A 19,909-nucleotide genomic window follows, 5' to 3' on the forward strand; every position below is an offset into this window, starting at 1 on the left:
CAATAAAAAATTTGATAACAAATAAGTTGAATTTTAATTGAATTTATTGCCTTGAGCCTTGGTCAACACAAAATGAAAATGCCAATGAAAATGATTCCTGAAAGGAAATGAGCCGACGCAGAGTATTAAATTGAAATATGAACATGAAAGCTTTTCATTTATCAAGAGCCCATCGAAAACGACGATGACCTTAGACATTAACACATTCACACATAGTATCTGTAGAGGAGAGTGTGTGTGTGTGTGTAGGAGCATAGGAGGCTGACAGGAAGGAGAGCTTGTCTTCATGACACTATTTATCAAAAAACTTGCGAGAGAATAAAGAAAACAAACGTGCCACAAAACGAGGCAACGTAGCGGGTCACAACTTATCAGCATCTAGGGGCCACATTCACAAGGGTCTGCCATTGACGGGCTCATGCGTAGACATACCCCCCGGATTTTCCACCCCTCACACTCCTCCCAAACCCAAACCACCTACCCCATAACACAAGACGCTTTGAAAGCAGACGGAAAAAAGGCGATAATTTGGGGCGCACGAAACGTGAAACAGCAGGGAAAACAAGAGAGAAAGAGAGAGAGGTCAAAAGGGAGGGGAAAGCAAGTAGTAGGCTGGTGATGGCCATGGCCATTTTGGTGCTCAATTCCGTGCCAGCCAGAGACATTAGGTATAATCATTATGATGATAAGCACGAACGGTTTGATTTCTCCTTTTATAGGGTCGTTGTCATCGACAGGACATTAGAAAAGGCTCGCGAGTAGCGACTTCCTGTTGAGCTCATCTTTATCCACATCATCATTATCATCACCATCATTATCTTTGTTCACAGCTATCAAGTGCAGACTCTTTTGTTCTAATGCCAATGGCTTCTTAACAAAACGATCGAAAATTGTTGCTTGGCTCCTGTTTTGTATCTTTGTTCCCAGTGTATTAAGTGCCAAGTTTATCGTAACTGAGGAACTCTTCATTTAATTCGAGCAACTTAAAATACTTGAAATATTTTCTTTAAAGTAAACACGCAATTTCGTTGGTACCACAATTGGACAATGATATTTAAGCTTTCAAATTCACTGTCCAATTATAAAGTTTTGTAAATCACTTGAAACTATCAACATTATAGGCTTTGTGGTCTACTTAGTCCGTCTAAAATCCGCATTATACTCGGCTCCATCCGCCGTTAATCCGCTGCAAAGTATTCAATTGTTAGCAAAATGCTCGTTGGACAAATCCCGAAAAAATGCCAAAGTGCTGGACCAACTGTTTAAAAAGTTTCCCTCTGACTGCCTCTTTCAGCATGTATTTTGTTATTCTTTTGCTGGCTACACCCTGTAAACATAAATTCGCTGGAAGAAAGGTAGTTTAGGCAAGCCAGATACTCTACAAGAACTAGAAATAACAAAAATAAGTTAAGAGTTTAAATTTTGAGAGAAATAAATCTAAAAATCTTTTCAGTATAAATATAGGTATAGTTTAAATAGTATAGTTTATAGTATAAAAATGCAACAAACTTGTTGATATCATTTAACAGGGTATCTGCAAGTCGCATATACTCATCTACTCTCTATCCCATTTGTGTTTTTTTTTAGTCCGGGACGCTTGTAACTTTAGTTGACCCAGTTACAAAGTTTATGCACATTTGAAATCCAAACAGACAACGCTGCGTATGTGTAATGTTTGCTTTGAGCACAAGCAACGAGCGAAAAGTTAAAAGTGTCATTATTTGAAAGAGCAAAACACGCACAAAACTTTGTCGAAACAACTGTCAACAAATTTGCTTTTAATTTAGCCAAATATCGAAATTTGCAAAATGTCGAAAATCCTTAAAATTACATTTCATATTCATGAGCTGCAAATATTGACGAGACAAGTTCCGAGGCATACAGAGAGGGGATCTAATGACAAACTAAGCCAAAAATGTGGCAAACTATAAAGCCAAATTGTGTCTAAGGATGTGCTAACGACTGCTTTCATCACTCAAACCACAGCAGGTGCCTGATTCTATAGGAGCGAAGAGGAGGGAGATGGTTTCTTCTTGAGTTCATTTGGAAAATGGCACAGTCTGGTTAACCCACATTGACAATGGCTAGCATACACCACACACTGTGGTGGCTGCTTTCATCCACATCTTTTACTTAACGTTACCATTGTGTCAACAAGCGAGGGCAGCCTGTGACCCACTGTAGAGAGAGAGAGAGAGAGAGAGAGAGAGATGGGAGAGAAGAGAAGACTGACTGCGACATTAACTGCTGCACATTAATGTTATTGTAGGCGCTGTTGCGTGGGCTTTGGCGCTTGACTGACAACAACAACAACAACAACAACAATGACAACAACAACAACATCAACAACAACAACGACAACAAGTAGACGCTTTTGTTGTTTGTGCGATTAAAAGTTTTATCCGTCGTTGTTGTCGAGGGTTTTTTGTCTTCTTCCTTTGCTTTTGGCCTCATTCTTCTGACACAGTCGCGGGCTTCCCCTCCAGCTTGTTTTTGTTGTTGTTATCATTGTTGCTGTTGTTGTTGTTCATTGTGGCTGACCTGCTAACCTCAGCTGTAGGCAACTTGCATTCTCTTCCCCCTCATCCTTCAGCTCGTTCTCCCAACTAATTCCCACTTGGCACAGTTTCTACACAATTACGAGCCAATCAATTGCTCAAGCTGCCAATAGTGTGCAATAAATATTGAGAGCGCGGTTTTGTCTGCCCTAATCGAACTTGGCATGAAAGCACACATTGCCAACTTATGTATGAGCTGCAACTTGCCACACTTTTCAACTTGCCACATTCATACTCACTCATTCTTTCTCTTTGCCCTTATCTGCAATACATTTCAGGAACCGCCCACACACACACACACACACTCATACTCACACACACACACACACACAGACACACACACAGCTGCAGCAAGTAAGGACCTAAAGTACTGAATGACATTTTGAACAGCAATCGCTGTCCAGAAAACTGTCACTGGGCCAAACAGTTGCAGCAGGACCAAACAGGAAGAAAGTAGCAGCAAAATTCTGAACCATGGGCGATTTACAGGCTACCATAGAATTCTCCGTGGAGCTACACAAATTCTTCAATGTGGATCTCTTTCAACGTGGGTAAGTTTGTAATTTGATAAAACAAAATAAATTTGAAATGTAAAAATTATACAAATCTTAGCTTGTTTTTGAAAAGAAATTAGTTAAAAGATCATACAAATTATTCCCTTTTTTTAACTAATCGACCTATAACTAATTTTCAAAAATCTACACCCAAATGCATCCAAAAAAATGCATCCTACTAATTAGAAAATTACTGCGTCAAGGCAGTTGTAATGAAATTTTAATGTATGTCCGATCTGCCTTTCATTACATTAACAGTAACAATACATTCTGAGAATTGTCTATATATTCGAAGCACTTAAACAATTTGTGTACAATAAATGAAATGTGTGCAAATTCCAGAAATGAATGATAGGTAATTACGAATGGAAATGCATTCATGAGTTGTTAAATGATGCAATGCGAATGGGTACTTACTATTCGAATAGATCTTGGCAAGTATGCCAAACACATTTGGATGAATCTAGGTCAATTATTGTGCACCTTCTCATATGGATAAGTGGCCACTTAAGAGCTGCACTTGCCCAAACACCATATCTTACTCGCAACATATTCAGATATTGCCAATATACCTGTAAAATTCCAAAATAAATTCAAAAAGAGAGAAATAGCATTTGTTAGATTTTGTTTAAATTTATTAAAATTACATTCAGATATTCGAATTGGAGAGCAGAGGGAATGAAATGCAATAAGCAAATATGAATTTGTACAAAAATGCAAATAGAGATTGCAAAGGCAATCAACAGTGGCAACTGTAGGCGTTGGGGCGTGGCACTTGCAGTGACCGTAGCACTCACTAATTGTCAGCCAAGTGTTTATGGGAATTTTCAATTTTTATGCAGTTGCCATCGACGTTATTTTTATTTTTTTATTTGCTGTTGCTGATGGCGGCCCTTGAAGATGAACGAGTAGTCGACGCAATACACAATGTGTAGTAACCAGAGAAAGAGGGAATTGGGAGAGAAAGGGGGGAGGGACAGAGAGAGACTGGCAGGCAGCTCGTGTGTTAAAAATACCTGAAAATAAAACGAAGCTCGCATGAAATTTGCGTAAAAATATAAACAATCCACAGCAACGGCAATAGCAACAGAAAGAGGAGGCAAGAAAGAAAGAGGGAGGGGAAGAGGTAGAGAGAAAGAGAGCAGCAGAGTGGTAAAAAAAAAATAATATAAAAACAATTGTTTGCTGTATTTCCAATTGATGTTATGCGAATTGCTGCAAATGTATGAATATTTTTCAAATTTAAATGAAATATTAAATAAAATACATAAATATTATATTAAATTAAAAAGTAAATAAATTAAAGAAAATATATAAAATGAAATAAAATAAAACATAGAATAGCTTTCATAGTTGTTAATAATTAAATATCCTTCTAGCTATAAAAAACAATTGTTTTAATATTTTAAGAAATAAGTAAAAATAAAATACATATATAAATAATAAAGTTGGCGTAAGAATCTAAGCAAACAATAATCTATAACAGATATTACTTTATTGTTACTAATTAAAATGCAGATAAACTAAAAAACTTGAATATTTTTCAAGCCAAAAATTTAAAATAAAATTTTAATAAAAATAAAAAATATATATTTAAGTGTTAAATTATAATGTGTAATCAATATTCCAGTATATGTCTTACATGATGTATGTGTTATCTAAGGTCTTACAAGTCGGTCACAATAAATGATTAATTGTTACAATCTTATTGTTCTCCGCTATTTTGCAGACTGTACCAGGTGCGCTGTGGGCTGCGGGTGTCGCCACGCCTGCCCGTCCAGGTGGAGACAAGTATTCCAGATGCCAATGGCAAACCGAATGTGAACGGACATGGAGCCGCAGCCGGAGCCGGAATCGGCATTGGCATCGATCCGACCAGCGATAGCGAACGGGAGCATGAGCAGTCATCGCCGGAGGATGCAGGAGGAGGAACAACGGTGCCGGGCAGCAGCGGCAGCTGCACATCCGCCAGCATAATCAATGGCAGCGGCGCATCGCGCATATTTCAGATACTCTATCGGAACGAGGAGGTGCCGCTACGCGATGTCATTCACTTTCGCAGTCATCTGCTGGGTGAGTACGATTTGTCTCACTGTGGAATGCCAAACGAATACTGCCGCATTGCTGGCTGTCGATCCGTGTCGTTTCACAGTGGGCGGCAAAGTTTTTCGGACCAAAGATAAAGTTTATTTCTCAATTGGATGTATAAATCAAATGCAAAAGTTTTTGGCTCAGTCGCGTGTCACCAGGCCAAAAGTTTTGAGCTCCAGGGAGTGCCAGTTGGTTGACCACCAACAAGACTGTTACATAAGTATAACAGTAAGATAGTATAACAGTATGACAGTATAAAGGTTAGAGTAGACAAAGCTGGCATCTTCAATTGGCAACGTTTCTCTAATTGCATTAAGTGTAGTCTAGTGTTTAGAGTGCGTTGCCACGCCCACTTTTAAGTGCCTCCTAAGACGCACACACACACACACGCACACACACACAAAGGCAATTAGTTGGCCAAGTTGGCAGCCATTTTGAAGTAGTTTTGCTTCGTTTTCGTTACTTTTGCTGTCTCTGCAAAATTCGATTTGTGGTTAAAAGGACACAAAGGAGAGAACTTGGACAATGCATTGACCCCATTTCAAGGCACTTGCAAGCTCTCAACCCACGATTGCCCCAAAACATCAAAGGAAAATATCCTACATCAGGATACGACCATATACTATACATATATACACATAAAGATGTGCAAAAAAATGCCGACAGACAATATGAAAATGGCATAAAAAGTTAACCAGGCGCAAAAATGGAAAACAAATTGAAAGTCAATTTCATGGGCTCGTATAGAGGAGGCCAGAGGGAGGAGTTAGGCAAGCAGGGGGGACTCCGCAGCCAGCAGCGCTCGTAAATGGGGGCATGGCAATAATAAAATAAAAAATATATAAAGCAAAATGCTAGCAAAAATGTTTTGTTTGCAATCAACCAAAAAAAAAAAAAAACAACAGCAATATAAATATAAATATAAATAAATATGCGGCAAATAGTAGATATAGGGAACGAAATATCTATTTATTTTTAAATAAACTCACTTTATAAGTTTATGTGAATTGTGCAATAAAATAGCAACCAAATGAGAACTGAGATAAAAAAGAGATATGGTATCTTTGACTGGGTGTTGTCAAAACACGAGCCTAATGTAATGGCAAAAATCGTGAAAGCTAAAGAGCGCATAAAATATTTAACTAGTAACTACAAGTAATTATAATCAAGCTAAAATAGTAATAAAATTTATTTATAGAATAGTTTCATATTTGTCCGAGTTTTCAATATCTATTTAACGAGTTTGATAATTATATCACAGATATTATGACTTAAAATGTGTAGAAATCATTGTCAAATTTGAATTTATTGATTTGATAAAATTTAAGGTGACGTTGGAAAACTGGCCCATAGAATTATAACGTTGGGTAAGCCTTAAAATAAGCACAAGCATAATTTTCGAATAGTACTTTCGTCACTAGTGTGCAAACAAATATCTACAGTGATTTTTAACCTTTTTCAATAAAAATATAAACCTAAAACTGCTAAACTAACTGCTTTTATCACTAGTGTAACGTACAGTTCTCTGTAAAACTTCAATCAGTATTAGTAGTTTAAAGACGTTGTATATTTTAAGAATATTTCCGTTGAATTCTATTCACTTAGCCTTACCCTAATTTAAATATTTATATAGAGCCTTATATATTACTGCGGAATTCTCTTTACTTAGCCAAGCCTCAATAGTCCTTGCGTTGAACTTCTTAAAACAATTCTCAATAGCATAATGCAGATATTACCTACAAAATCTCCAGGGAGACAGCAACAGCTGAAGAGGGGGAAAGGTAGATAGAGAAACGTCGAGTAAGAGAAATAAAAGGAGACCGTATATCTTATTTCCTTATCATCCACGCGTTGCTTAGTGATTGCTCCATATTTCAATCTTATTGTCTGCCTCGTTTCCATGCCCCTGCCACATGCTTAATCCTGTGGCACGCTGATGCGACGCTGATGAGCACTTGCCAGACTTCATCAGATACCCGAGCTGCCTTTCGATTTGTTTAGCTCATGTATACCGACACCTTGTTGTTGTTACCATCCTTTGGCGAGCCAACAACAAGTGAACAACAACATCCACTCGTTGGCTGTTGGGTAAAGTGATTAATTCATTTGGACAAGTTTCCCTTGCATGTGTGTTTAGGTGTGTTGTGTGTGTCTGTGAGACACTTCAATGCACGAGTATATACAAAAAGTGAGGCAAGTAAAGTGGCAGCAACAAAAACCGCAGGAAAACAAAAAGATACTTTTACTTTGACAGCTTTGTGTTGCTGTTGATGTTCCAAGAAGTGCCTAACTGAACCCATTTTATTCCCCACCTTCCTCTCGTTTGAGTAGCTTCGCAATTTATCTCTTTTACACGTGTCTCAGCGAGTAGCAAACTGCAGTGTGTTGCAACATAATAAACTATGCCACAAGCTCTTGCCTTGCACTCGACTCAAAAGTGCCTCGGCATTTAAAATATTCCCCCACAAAGAGAAATCTGTCAAGCAATTGTCGCACATGGCGTATGAGTAATGCCCAAGGAGGCTACACAAATCTCTCAGACAAGTTAGAGAAAATGTAGCTTCTCTCAAGAGGGAGAGAAGAAACAAAACTGTTCTTTTTTTATTGTCAATAAATGTGACTTTGAGTCTCAACGTCAGCTTCAGCTTAAGCCGTGCAAATCCCTATTTTATGAAAACAAATGAATTTTATGTTACACAGAAGAGTTGGCTGAGGAAGTTAACAAAAGGGGAAAAAGGGCTGATTCTCAGGTGAGACAACACACGTGTGTCTGGCTGCTCATAAAGGCGCATCGAGGTGTGAAGTGAATTGAATTTGATTAAATGACATGCAGAGCAGCATGAACTATAGATATAACTGTGTTAGTACTGTAAGTAATTTACTGTTAATTCAATGATAAATTTATAAGCAATAAACTTGCAACAATTTTCCACCCAAGGAGTGGTTATTTGCAAAAACCTCTGGACCAGTTATTGATTAACTTTAATGCAGAGCTTTAAATATGATATTTAGATCGATTGAACGTAAATTAATACAATTTTGTAGCTGTCGATTCTATCCCACGAAGGGAATCTCAGTCATTCAGTTAAGCCATTTGTTAGTCATTCACTCCATTAATCAGTCATTCAGTCAGTCAGTCGTTCATTCAGTCCTTCACTCAGCCTCTCAATCACTTCCTTAATCAATCACTGGGTCAATCATAAACTCAGGCAGTCATTCAGTCAGTCATTTAGTCAGTCATACAGTCTGTCACTTAATCAATCATTCACTCAGACTCTCAATCACTCCCTCAATTAATGTATGGATCATTTAGTTAGAAACAGAGTCAGTTCAGTCAGTCTCTCAATTATTAAGTCATATATTCACTTAGTCAGTCAGTCAGTCAATCAGTCAGTCAGTCAATCATTCAGTCCATCAGTCAGTCAATCATCCAGTCAATCAGTCAGTCAATCAGTCAGTCAATCAGTCAGTCAATCAGTCACTCAATCAGTCAGTCAGTCAATCATCACAAAAATGTTTATACTTATTTCGAAAAATGCATGCAGAGTAAGTTTCTCAATGCTAACTAAACCTATCACAATATCCAATGGGTTAACCTAAATATTTGTCGTCATCACGATACTTTAAGCGAAAACCAATAATCGATGTTGCTGGTAAACTATATTTATGAGAGTGTGTGGGGTGAGGGGAGTGGTCTACTAACTATGGAGCTATGGGAACTGCGACAAACAAAACGCAGCAATAAACTCAAATATGTTTGCACGCAAGATTTGCGGCAAGGAAGGAAAGGGAAAAGGGAAGGGGCAGGAGTCGTATTTGTGCTAGGGATTTGCGACTCAAGTCACTATATATGTATGTACTCAATATCTCATTCTTTCTCTGTCTGTTTCTTACACTGTTTCTCTTTTCCTCCTTTATTTTGACTTTGCAGTTGATAGCCGTCACCTGAAGGAGTCCATCGAACGAGCCGAGTTCTCATTGCAACTGGAATTGTGGTTTGGGGAACAGAATGGCACCACCAACTTGACGTTGGCCTCCACACGCAATTTACAGTTGAATTTTCATCCGGGACGCGGTCTTCATTATCATCTGCCCGTGCTGTTCGACTACTTCCACTTGGCGGCCATCAGTGTGGGCATTCATGCCAGTCTTGTGGCCCTGCATCAGCCATACATCAAGTGAGTTCTCCAAGGAACGAAGGGAGGCAAAGAGTCAAAGAGTGGAGAATGTGTCTGACAAGTGCAATGCAAAGTGGAGTTGGCAACCTGATCTCTAATGTCAACGTTGATAGTCATATTTTTTACAGTAAATTGAGTCCAAAGAGCAAGTCCTGCTGCAGTTGATTGGAGTCTCAACTCCAGCGCCTTTTCTTGTCTCTGTGTTAGGACCACACACACACTCACAAATTATTTCCAACTCATTAAAATTGCACACAGCTCAGCTGCAACAAAAGTAGACAAAGCCACGCCCCCAAACCCTTGTCCTTGTCCTTATCGCGAGACCCTTTCCAATTCTTCTCGCTGTGCATACATTTTAATGACTCTCTTTCTCCATCTCCATCTCTATCTCGTATTTCAACTGTCTTTTTTTATGCTTTTGTGCCGCGACAAAACTTGGCGACAACTGCAACAAAATAGACTGCAGCAAGTGGGCGGCATTCATAGTGGGGGCGTGGCATCGTTACTTTTGCTGCCACGACACAACTTCCTTCAGCCATGGCGAAGTCAATTTTTACGCCGTTTGATTCAACAAAAGTTTGTATAAACTTCGATCTCAGTCCCTTCACTTCACCTTGTCCTCAGCTTACGGCAAAGTTGTTGAAATTATTTCTTTAATCTGTTTTGTATCGCTAAAACTTGTTGTAGAAAATGCTCAACACACCTTTAGTATATAAAACTTAACCGCTTGCTTCTTTGGACCATCAACAAATATGAATTTGGAATCCTGAACAGACGTCGCGTCGCTGCCTGAAGCGAATGAATAAAAGATTAGCCCATTGGAATTGAAATTCCTTGTTGACCTTGGCCCTTGTCTGATGTGCATTTTTGATCATGATTACATTTTTACCCCCTGTCATTCCAATCTATTCCTATTCTCCCATCCAGCTGGGAACTGTAAATTGCCGGATTATCTCTTTGCCTAAGGAGAGAGTTAGAGAGAATCCTCAGAGAAACCTTTAGAAAATGTGCGCTGATTTTGATTTTGTTTTGGTTGAATAAAATTAAGCACGTTTTCTCATTCACCTGTTAAATATTTTTAGCATTAAATTGAAGTTATTTTAATTGAAATAGAATATTTAAATAGGATAACGTTACTCTGAATAGCATTAAAAATAAATCAATATTACCTGAAGAATAAAATAGTTAAATTTCAAACTCTCATAACTTTGCTTAAACTTGACCGATTTTCATGCGGAATATCGTTTTGATCATTATTTGGCCTCTACTTTGATTCTGCAGCAAAATATTATTTATTTAAAAAATTTGATTTTTTCCCTATCACTGTCTATTTTTACCATACTTCCCCTTGACTTTCCCCTTGACACTTACTGAAAAACTTCAAACTCACATAACTTTGCTAAAACTTGACCGATTTTCATGCGGAATATCGTTTTGATCATTATTTGGCGTATACTTTGATTCTGCATCAAAATATTATTTATTTAAAAAATTCGATTTTTTCCCCTATCACTGTCTATTTTTACCATACTTCCCCTTGACTTTCCCCTTGACACTTACTCAAAAACTTCAAACTCTTATAACTTTGCCAAAACTTGACCGATTTTCATGCGGAATATCGTTTTGATCATTATTTGGCGTATACTTTGATTCTGCATCAAAATATTATTTATTTAAAAAATTCGATTTTTTCCCCTATCACTGTCTGTTTTTACCATACTTCCCCTTGACTTTCCACTTGACACTTACTCAAAAACTTCAAACTCACATAACTTTGCTAAAACTTGACCGATTTTCATGCGGAATATCGTATTGATCATTATTTGGCGTATACTTTGATTCTGCATCAAAATATTATTTATTTAAAAAATTCGATTTTTTTCCCCTATCACTGTCTATTTTTACCATACTTCCCCTTGACTTTCCACTTGACACTTACTCAAAAACTTCAAACTCACATAACTTTGCCAAAACTTGACCGATTTTCATGCGGAATATCGTTTTGATCATTATTTGGCGTATACTTTGATTCTGCAGCAAAATATTATTTATTTAAAAAAACTCGATTTTTGCCCCTATCACTGTCTCTTTTATCCATACTTCCCCTTGACTTTTCCAAGACACTGACTCAAAAACTTCAAACTCACATAACTTTGCCAAAACTTGACCGATTTTCATGCGGAATATCGTTTTGATCATTATTTGGCGTATACTTTGATTCTGCATAACAATATTATTTATTTAAAAAAACTCGATTCTTGCCCCTATCACTGTCTATTTTTACCATACTTCCCCTTGACTTTCCCCTTGACACTTACTCAAAAACTTCAAATTCTTATAACTTTGCCAAAACTTGACCGATTTTCATGCGGAATATCGTTTTGATCATTATTTGGCGTATACTTTGATTCTGCATCAAAATATTATTTATTTAAAAAATTGATTTTTCCCCATCACTGTCTATTTTACCATACTTCCCTTGACTTTCCCTTGACACTTACTCAAAAACTTCAAACTCACATACTTTGCCAAAATTGACTGATTTTCATGCGGAATATCGTTTTGATCATTATTTGGCGTATACTTTGATTCTGCACCAAAATATTATTTATTTAAAAAATTCGATTTTTTCCCTATCACTGTCTATTTTACCATACTTCCCTTGACTTTCTTGACACTTACTCAAAAAACTTAAACTCTTATAACTTTACAAAACTTGACTGATTTTCATGCGGAATATCGTTTTGATCATTATTTGGCGTATACTTTGATTCTGCATCAAAATATTATTTATTTAAAAATTGATTTTTCCCTATCACTGTCTATTTTTTACCATACTTCCCTTGACTTTCCCTTGACACTTACTCAAAACTTCAAACTCTTATAACTTTGCCAAAACTTGATCGATTTTCATGCGGAATATCGTTTTGATCATTATTTGGCGTATACTTTGATTCTGCATCAAAATATTATTTATTTAAAAAATTCGATTTTTTCCCCTATCACTGTCTATTTTTACCATACTTCCCCTTGACTTTCCCCTTGACACTTACTCAAAAACTTCAAACTCACATAACTTTGCTAAAACTTGACCGATTTTAATGCGGAATATCGTATTGATCATTATTTGGCGTATACTTTGATTCTGCACCAAAATATTATTTATTTAAAAAATTCGATTTTTTCCCCTATCACTGTCTATTTTTACCATACTTCCCCTTGACTTTCCCCTTGACACTTACTCAAAAACTTCAAACTCACATAACTTTGCTAAAACTTGACCGATTTTCATGTGGAATATCGTTTTGATCATATTTGGCTTTGATTCTGCATCAAAATATTATTTATTTAAAAAATTCGATTTTTTCCCCTATCACTGTCTATTTTTACCATACTTCCCCTTGACTTTCCCCTTGACACTTACTCAAAAACTTCAAACTCACATAACTTTGCCAAAACTTGACCGATTTTCATGCGGAATATCGTTTTGATCATTATTTGGCGTATACTTTGATTCTGCATCAAAATATTATTTATTTAAAAAATTCGATTTTTTCCCCTATCACTGTCTATTTTTACCATACTTCCCCTTGACTTTCCCCTTGACACTTACTCAAAAACTTCAAACTCTTATAACTTTGCCAAAACTTGATCGATTTTCATGCGGAATATCGTTTTGATCATTATTTGGCGTATACTTTAATTCTGCATCAAAATATTATTTATTTAAAAAAACTCGATTTTTGCCCCTATCACTGTCTCTTTTATCCATACTTCCCCTTGACTTTTCCAAGACACTGACTCAAAAACTTCAAACTCTCATAACTTTGCCAAACCTTGACCGATTTTCATGCGGAATATCATTTTGATCATTATTTGGTCTGTACTTTGATTCTATATCAAAAGTTTAATCAATTAAATTTTGTAAACCTAAGCTAATTTCGAAACCCAATATTATTTTTTTATTATTGTCTCTGCATTTAAAATTTTTTCATTCAGGAAATAAGTGCTTACATTTGAATTTTCCCATATTTTAGCGCTTACCATGAGGACGAGAAAAACGTAGTTTTTACTCGATTTGTTGCACTTAGTCTTTAGTAAATATTGCTTTTAAGTAGCTTACTTTCTTTTAACTACATCTTATTTTAGCTTATCGTAGACCCTATCCCAACATAACTGGGTTTTAAATTTGTAAACTTAAATGCATAATTAACTCATTTTAATCTCAACATAATAATTAATCCCATTAAAAAACTAAAAATAACAAACAATATAAACCAATGGAACAACTTTCAACTATCGACTTCTTCGGGTGGTTCCGGGTTCCAGGAAAAGCATGTTCTCATATATCAAATTATGGTAAGATTACAATTCGTTACGGTATTCTAAGTATTCTTTCATCCACTCGTAGTTGGTGTAGTCGCCAGTTTTTGGAGCGCTTTCTATGTGTGTGTGTGTGTGATGTATCTTTGGTGGTGCACTGATTGCACTTCCTCTTCAAGTGGAATTCTAATTCCTCGCTGGATTTCTCTTGCAGTGCACCACGTAGTTCGAAGCCTTGGAGCGCCGGCAAGTTGAGCTGTCGTGGCAATACTTCACCCGGTCCACTGGAGGCAGTCTTCTTTGGACCACAAATCGGTGGCACCACCAAGTGTAGTGGTGGACCCACTGGCCGCTTGCTGCAATCTCGCCAGATTCATCGGGATATTTGTGGACTGCTTCTAGGCGCTATTGAGCAGCTGAAGGCGACTTTAAATGAGTTCAGCACGGTGCTTCCGCCGAGCATCAACTCGCAGATTGGTTCGCCTCCTTTGAGGGAGAATGACACGGCAGAGCGACTGCAGCAGCTGATGGAGCAGGCAAAGGTAAACAGTAATCCCAACGAGAAATTTTAATCTTATTGATTTTATGCTTTAGCTACTTGAGGCGGAGGATGACTTTGCCACGCTGGCCAACTCGGATATAGCGCAGTTATGTGCGGAGAGCATCTTCTGGTGGCGTCGTGTGCTGCTCGCCTCCCGATCCTCGACAGCGGTGCACACTCTGCTGGCCAGGAAGCATCACATACTGCGCGTGCGTCGCTTTGCTGAGGGCTTCTTTGTGATGGAGCAGCCCAGACATGCAGCTGCCGGTTGCCATGAGATCAACAGTAGTCCAGGTCATTGTCAGGGCTATGCGGCAATTGCGGAGCTGGCGCGAAGGAGTCGCTACCTTCAGTCGTTGCCGCCGTTGCCCGTGCACTGTACACCAATTGATGGGGATGCCGCCTCATTGCCGCTCATCTTTGAGGATCGTTATGTGGTGCCCGGCTCGAGTTATGGCAGGCGTCGTTCCGGCAGTGATCCACAGCTGGATGAGACTTCGACTGTGGCAAGGAAGAAGTCAACGGTGCCGGATAAGACGCACTCGAGCAGTAGCCTCAATGGCACCAAGGATTGCCTCGCCTGTCACTTCGACTACGACTATCCGCAGAGCAATGGCAATGGTCCAGCTCATCCGCATGCCAAGTGCGTGGTCACACCAAGATTCGCTTTAGGAGGCGAAGTGCTCCAAGCCAGCTTGACCATCGCACCCAGCAACAAGGATGCCCAGCCGGTTGCACTGCGTCACAATCTGTCCAGGCACTCGGTAACCGGGTTGCTCGAGGATCTCGACGTAGAGTGCAATGAGGCGACGCTGCCGACGCGGCACAGCAAATCCCTGGATCAACTGGACGGCTGTCAGACAAACGCAGAGACTCCGGTCCTCGCACCCGCCTGTAATCCTCGCCAGGTGAGCTACAACACCTTGCCCGCGGGTCTGGCCCGACTCCAAGCCGATGATCTGATGCGCAACATCTGCGAGTTCCGACAACGCTATGGGAATCCTGGCAAATTTGACTACTTGAACGAGATCAAGCTGCTGAATCCTCCCAAGCAACAGCAACAGCAGGCGGCGAGCGCCTACAATTCCTTGCCCAAGAGCATGGTTCCTCCGCGCAACTCGTATCCACCGCCTCCGCCCAGTCAGTATACCACGATGCCAAGAAGCAGCAGCTCCCAGATACCACGTGCCGTGGAGATTGCCCGTGTCCGTGTATCTGATATCAAGGAGATGCTGCGGCAGGGTCAGGGACAGGGACAGAGTCAGGGACAGGGCACAATGCGTAAGGAGTCGAGCAGCTCGGAGAGCGACATGATGCAGAAGCTGCAGTTGCTCAGCTCCAGCAGTGTGCCCTTCCGTCTGGATGCCACCACGTCAGCTAATAGCAACAACAACACCAACAGCAGTGATCCCAACACGAGTGGATTCAGTGAATCCCTGCCCAATTTGGCGCCGCCTCCCGAATTCGATTCGGATTCGCGACGACAGCGCAGCAATTCCACATCCTCGCTGAGTGAGGAGAGCGGCTGGGTGAGCAGCCGGCGCAGTTCCTTGGCCATCTCCAGTCCAGATACCATCACGAGCACCGGGCAGCATCGCCAGCAGCGGCATACCCAACTCAATCTCGGCATGGGCATGGGCCTGGAGACGCGTCTCAATGGGGAGCAACTGCGTCTGCGACTGCAGAAGCTGCTCGATCAGCAGCAGCAACAACCGCATAAGCCGACCAGGAAGCGCCAATCCGCCGGCTCCAGTCAGAGTCGTACTCCGGCCCGACAGCAACAGGCGCAGGAGAAGGACAAGGAGCTGCACAAGAAGATCTCATCGGTGACCGTCACCATCAAGAAGGAGCGTTCACGTTATCAGCTCGATCGTTTGCGTCACCTGCCCAATGGCGAGTCCACCGAGGTGGAGGACTTGGAGCGTCCGCCGCCACGACGTAGTCGCCACAAAGGCGCCGCCAACAAGTGTGAGAAATCCAAATCCGACTTTGATATAACCAGCTTGAAGGATCTGCAGCCCTTGGAGACGGTTTGCCTGCCGCCGCCACAGCAGTTTCAGGATCAGGAGCAGGATCAGGAAGTCTCGGTGGTGGTGGCACCACCGCCACCCGATGAGTTCCGTGATCCACCGCCAGAGCCAGCACCTGCTGCGGTTCCAGTTGCACCCCTTGCAATTCCATCAACTCCATCTGTGACCAAGTCCAAGACCAAATCCATGCCATGTCATGTGGTGCATGCACCACCGCCACCGCTTAAGGAGCGTCAGCCCATTGGTGCCATTGACAATCCAGTTTATCACATCTACGAGTCACTGCGTCCCATGTCCACGCCAGCGATCTTCAGCAACAAGCCGGTGCTCAAATCCCACAGTCTGGCGGAGCTGAAGCGTCCGCCGCAACACCAATGCAAGTTGCCAATCCAGGAGAACGGCCTGAACGGAGCAGTGCCAGTGGAAGTGGAGCAGGATGAGAACAAGGAGAACTCCAATGGTGTTATTCTGGTGCGGAGCAAGCCATCCAATGGCTCCGTCACCAAGCACAAGCGCAAGAATCAAGCAACGAATCAGGAAGCCAGTCCCAGTATCTCCCTCTTGGAGTTCGAAAAGTGTCGCGAGGAGTTCCGCAAGCAGATCAAGTACCAAGGCAACATCTACTCCGACTATGTCCAACTCGCCTCGGAGCTGCCCTATTTCTATATCAGCGATGAGTATCGCGCCTTCTCGCCCAATGGCATGCACCTCGTCATCTGTGTCCATGGACTGGATGGCAATTCGGCGGATCTGCGTCTGGTTCGCACCTATCTGGAGCTGGGATTACCGGGCGTGAATCTCGAGTTTCTCATGTCCGAGCGCAATCAGGGCGATACCTTCTCGGACTTTGACACCATGACTGATCGGTGGGTTAACATATCTAATCATTAACTCCTTTTAATTGATCTTATCTTAACTCCTAACAGGTTGGTCGCCGAGATCCTTTACCATATCGATAGTTGTGGCCTGAATCCTGCACGCATTTCTTTTGTGGCGCATTCCCTGGGAACGATCATTGTACGCAGCGCCTTGGCACGTCCTCAGATGCGTCCACTGCTGTCACGTCTGCACACCTTCCTCTCGCTCTCCGGTCCGCATCTGGGCACGCTCTACAATACTAGTGGACTCGTCAACATGGGTAAGTGATCGCTATAAACATGGATCTAATTTACTATTGCTAAATGGAGTATCCTGAAAACAGAATAAAATTTAATTTTAAATTTTTATTATTAGTATTTATTTTCCATCTTTTTTGATTAAAACTTAAATATTATTGAAAAAATATTTGAATTACAGCTTTAATTGAAAAATCATAAAATAAATTTTTTTAAAATAAAAAATAAAAACTAGTTTTAATAATTTTATGCTAGAGTTATTTTAAATTATCGCAGAAAAAAATTAAATTTGACTATTATTTTATAATATTTTTATTAAGATAAGATTTAAGATTTTTAAGATAAGAATTTTAAATTTTTTAAATATAATAACCGTGATATTATGGCTACAAGTCTGTATTGCTTAATTCACCTTTCCTTTAATCCCCAGGCATGTGGTTTATGCAGAAGTGGAAGAAGTCTGGCTCCCTGTTGCAGCTTTGCATGAGGGACACTACAGACATGCGCAACAGTTTCCTTTACCGCCTGAGTCAACGGAGCACATTACATCATTTCAGCAATATTCTGCTCTGTGGTTCCAGCCAGGATCGCTATGTGCCCGCGCACTCGGCGCGTCTGGAGCTCTGCAAGGCCGCCATGAGGGATACCTCCTCACTGGGCACCATCTACAGGTGAATTGTCAAATTTGGAAAGATTGTAGCTTATGACTTAATAAATTTTCTTTAGGGAAATGGTACATAATGTCATTGCACCCATTTTGGCTAGACCGGAACTGACGCTCGCCCGCTTCGATGTGCATCATGCGCTGCCGCATACGGCCAACACGCTGATAGGACGAGCTGCTCACATTGCGGTGAGACAGAAAAGGATCTTGCCAGATGGTTTCCTTAATTAATCTCTCCTTTAACATTTCATAGGTGCTGGACTCGGAGCTGTTCATTGAAAAGTTCATGTTGATTGCAGGCCTGAAGTACTTCAGTTAACATGGCTGCCCTGGAAATGGAACTAATAATGGAACTGGCACTCGAACTGAAACGTAAACCTAAACCAAATCGGGGCTGAAGTACTTCAGTAAATGATGAATGCTAAAACAATTTTGTAGCTATAAGTCTGTAGTACTCGTACTTATACTCGTATTTTAATGTTATTTAATATGTAACACAAGAATTCTATTCATAACCAAACACAGGGTACACTGTTTGATTACAAAATCCGAGTAAGAACAAGTTTCTTCAGCCAACAGATTCCACTGCAGTTCAGTTGGAATAAGGAATTTATTGAAGCAAATTGTTAGACTTGAATTTTTTACCAATACAAACCTTTTCTAGAGAATTGAAATTTAGTAAGAATCACAACATACAAAAAAAACTTAAACAATTAATCAAAACCAAAGAACGTTTAATCAAAAACTATAACCAAAGCGGCATAACTGTTGGAAACGTGTTATCGATAAATTACATTTTATAACTAATAAGAGTTCTAAACTTGATGTAAAACGGAAGCCAAAGACATCACAAGTAGTCTAGATCTTAAGTTCAAAAAATACCAAATATTTACGAGTCTTTTTGAAACGGTTGAATTGAAAAACGAATTCTGTAATGAAAGTGGGATTACTGAAATGATCATGATAAGTATACGTAAACTAACGGTAGCTGAGCACATTGAATACAAGGTTGCATTTCGATAACTTTAGCAGATTAAAAATGTATTAGAAATTTGTGAGACTAATTAAAAACAAAAAATAATAATATGAGAACAAAAATCTCTGTACTGCTAAAAAGCGACTATGGTAGAAAGAATTTAGAGTAGCGTTGCTAGAAGTTTGTAGAGTTGAGTAGTTAAAATGCATTTGTGGAGTGCGTCAATTATGCTGGATATTATGGGTGTGTGAAGGTCTTGTGTTTTTTGTTTTGTGTTTGGAAAAATCTGAATATATTATTGGGAACAACAAACAAGTTAGTAAAATGAATCGATATGTAGAAAGCAGTTAGGTCAACTTGAAAATTTGTAGTCTAGTCGTAGATTAATACTACATACAAACATACCAACTTATGTGTTTTCTGAGCTTTTTTTCAAATTGTTGTTGTGAACTTTTTAGCATGCCTATATCAATTTCTTTGTATACCTTTTTGAAAAACTACCCGTTTTGACTATACATACCAGAAGTTGCATTCTACGTGTATAACCGTCCTAAATCTTACACAACAATGTACTATATCAACATGCAAATATTTAATTTTAACGAAAACAAACGTGTTTTATGCATACTATTTAAATATGTGTGAGTTAATTCCTAAGCTACTTCGATTTTACGCAATGTACTCAAGTATCCCCTAAGTTGCAATTTAAAGGTTTTTCATTTCAATAAAATATACTAAAATCAAATTTTAGTAAAATTAAAAAGTTGGTTTTTTATATATTAAAATAAATAAATATGTACTGATTGGAATTCTCAATTTCTGATTTCAAATTTAGAAACTCCGCCGATTGTCAATGGTCGAAATATCGCACTGGCGATA

At 39.6% G+C, this 19,909-nt stretch overlaps 1 protein-coding gene across 1 annotated transcript; it reads left to right on the forward strand.

The window, feature by feature from the left end:
* Positions 1-2,852: 2,852 nt before the first annotated feature.
* Positions 2,853-19,793, forward strand: LOC117786773 (protein FAM135A). The gene is made up of 9 exons (XM_034625146.1): positions 2,853-3,109; positions 4,842-5,185; positions 9,135-9,381; positions 13,919-14,246; positions 14,299-17,141; positions 17,202-17,413; positions 17,821-18,061; positions 18,117-18,243; positions 18,308-19,793. The coding sequence occupies exons 1-9, from the start codon at positions 3,033-3,035 to the stop codon at positions 18,371-18,373; spliced, it is 4,485 nt and encodes a 1,494-aa protein (XP_034481037.1). The 5' UTR covers positions 2,853-3,032; the 3' UTR covers positions 18,374-19,793.
* The last annotated feature ends 116 nt before the right edge of the window (positions 19,794-19,909 follow it).

Source organism: Drosophila innubila (genome assembly GCF_004354385.1).
Source record: "Drosophila innubila isolate TH190305 chromosome 3L unlocalized genomic scaffold, UK_Dinn_1.0 0_D_3L, whole genome shotgun sequence".
Taxonomy (NCBI): domain Eukaryota; kingdom Metazoa; phylum Arthropoda; class Insecta; order Diptera; family Drosophilidae; genus Drosophila; species Drosophila innubila.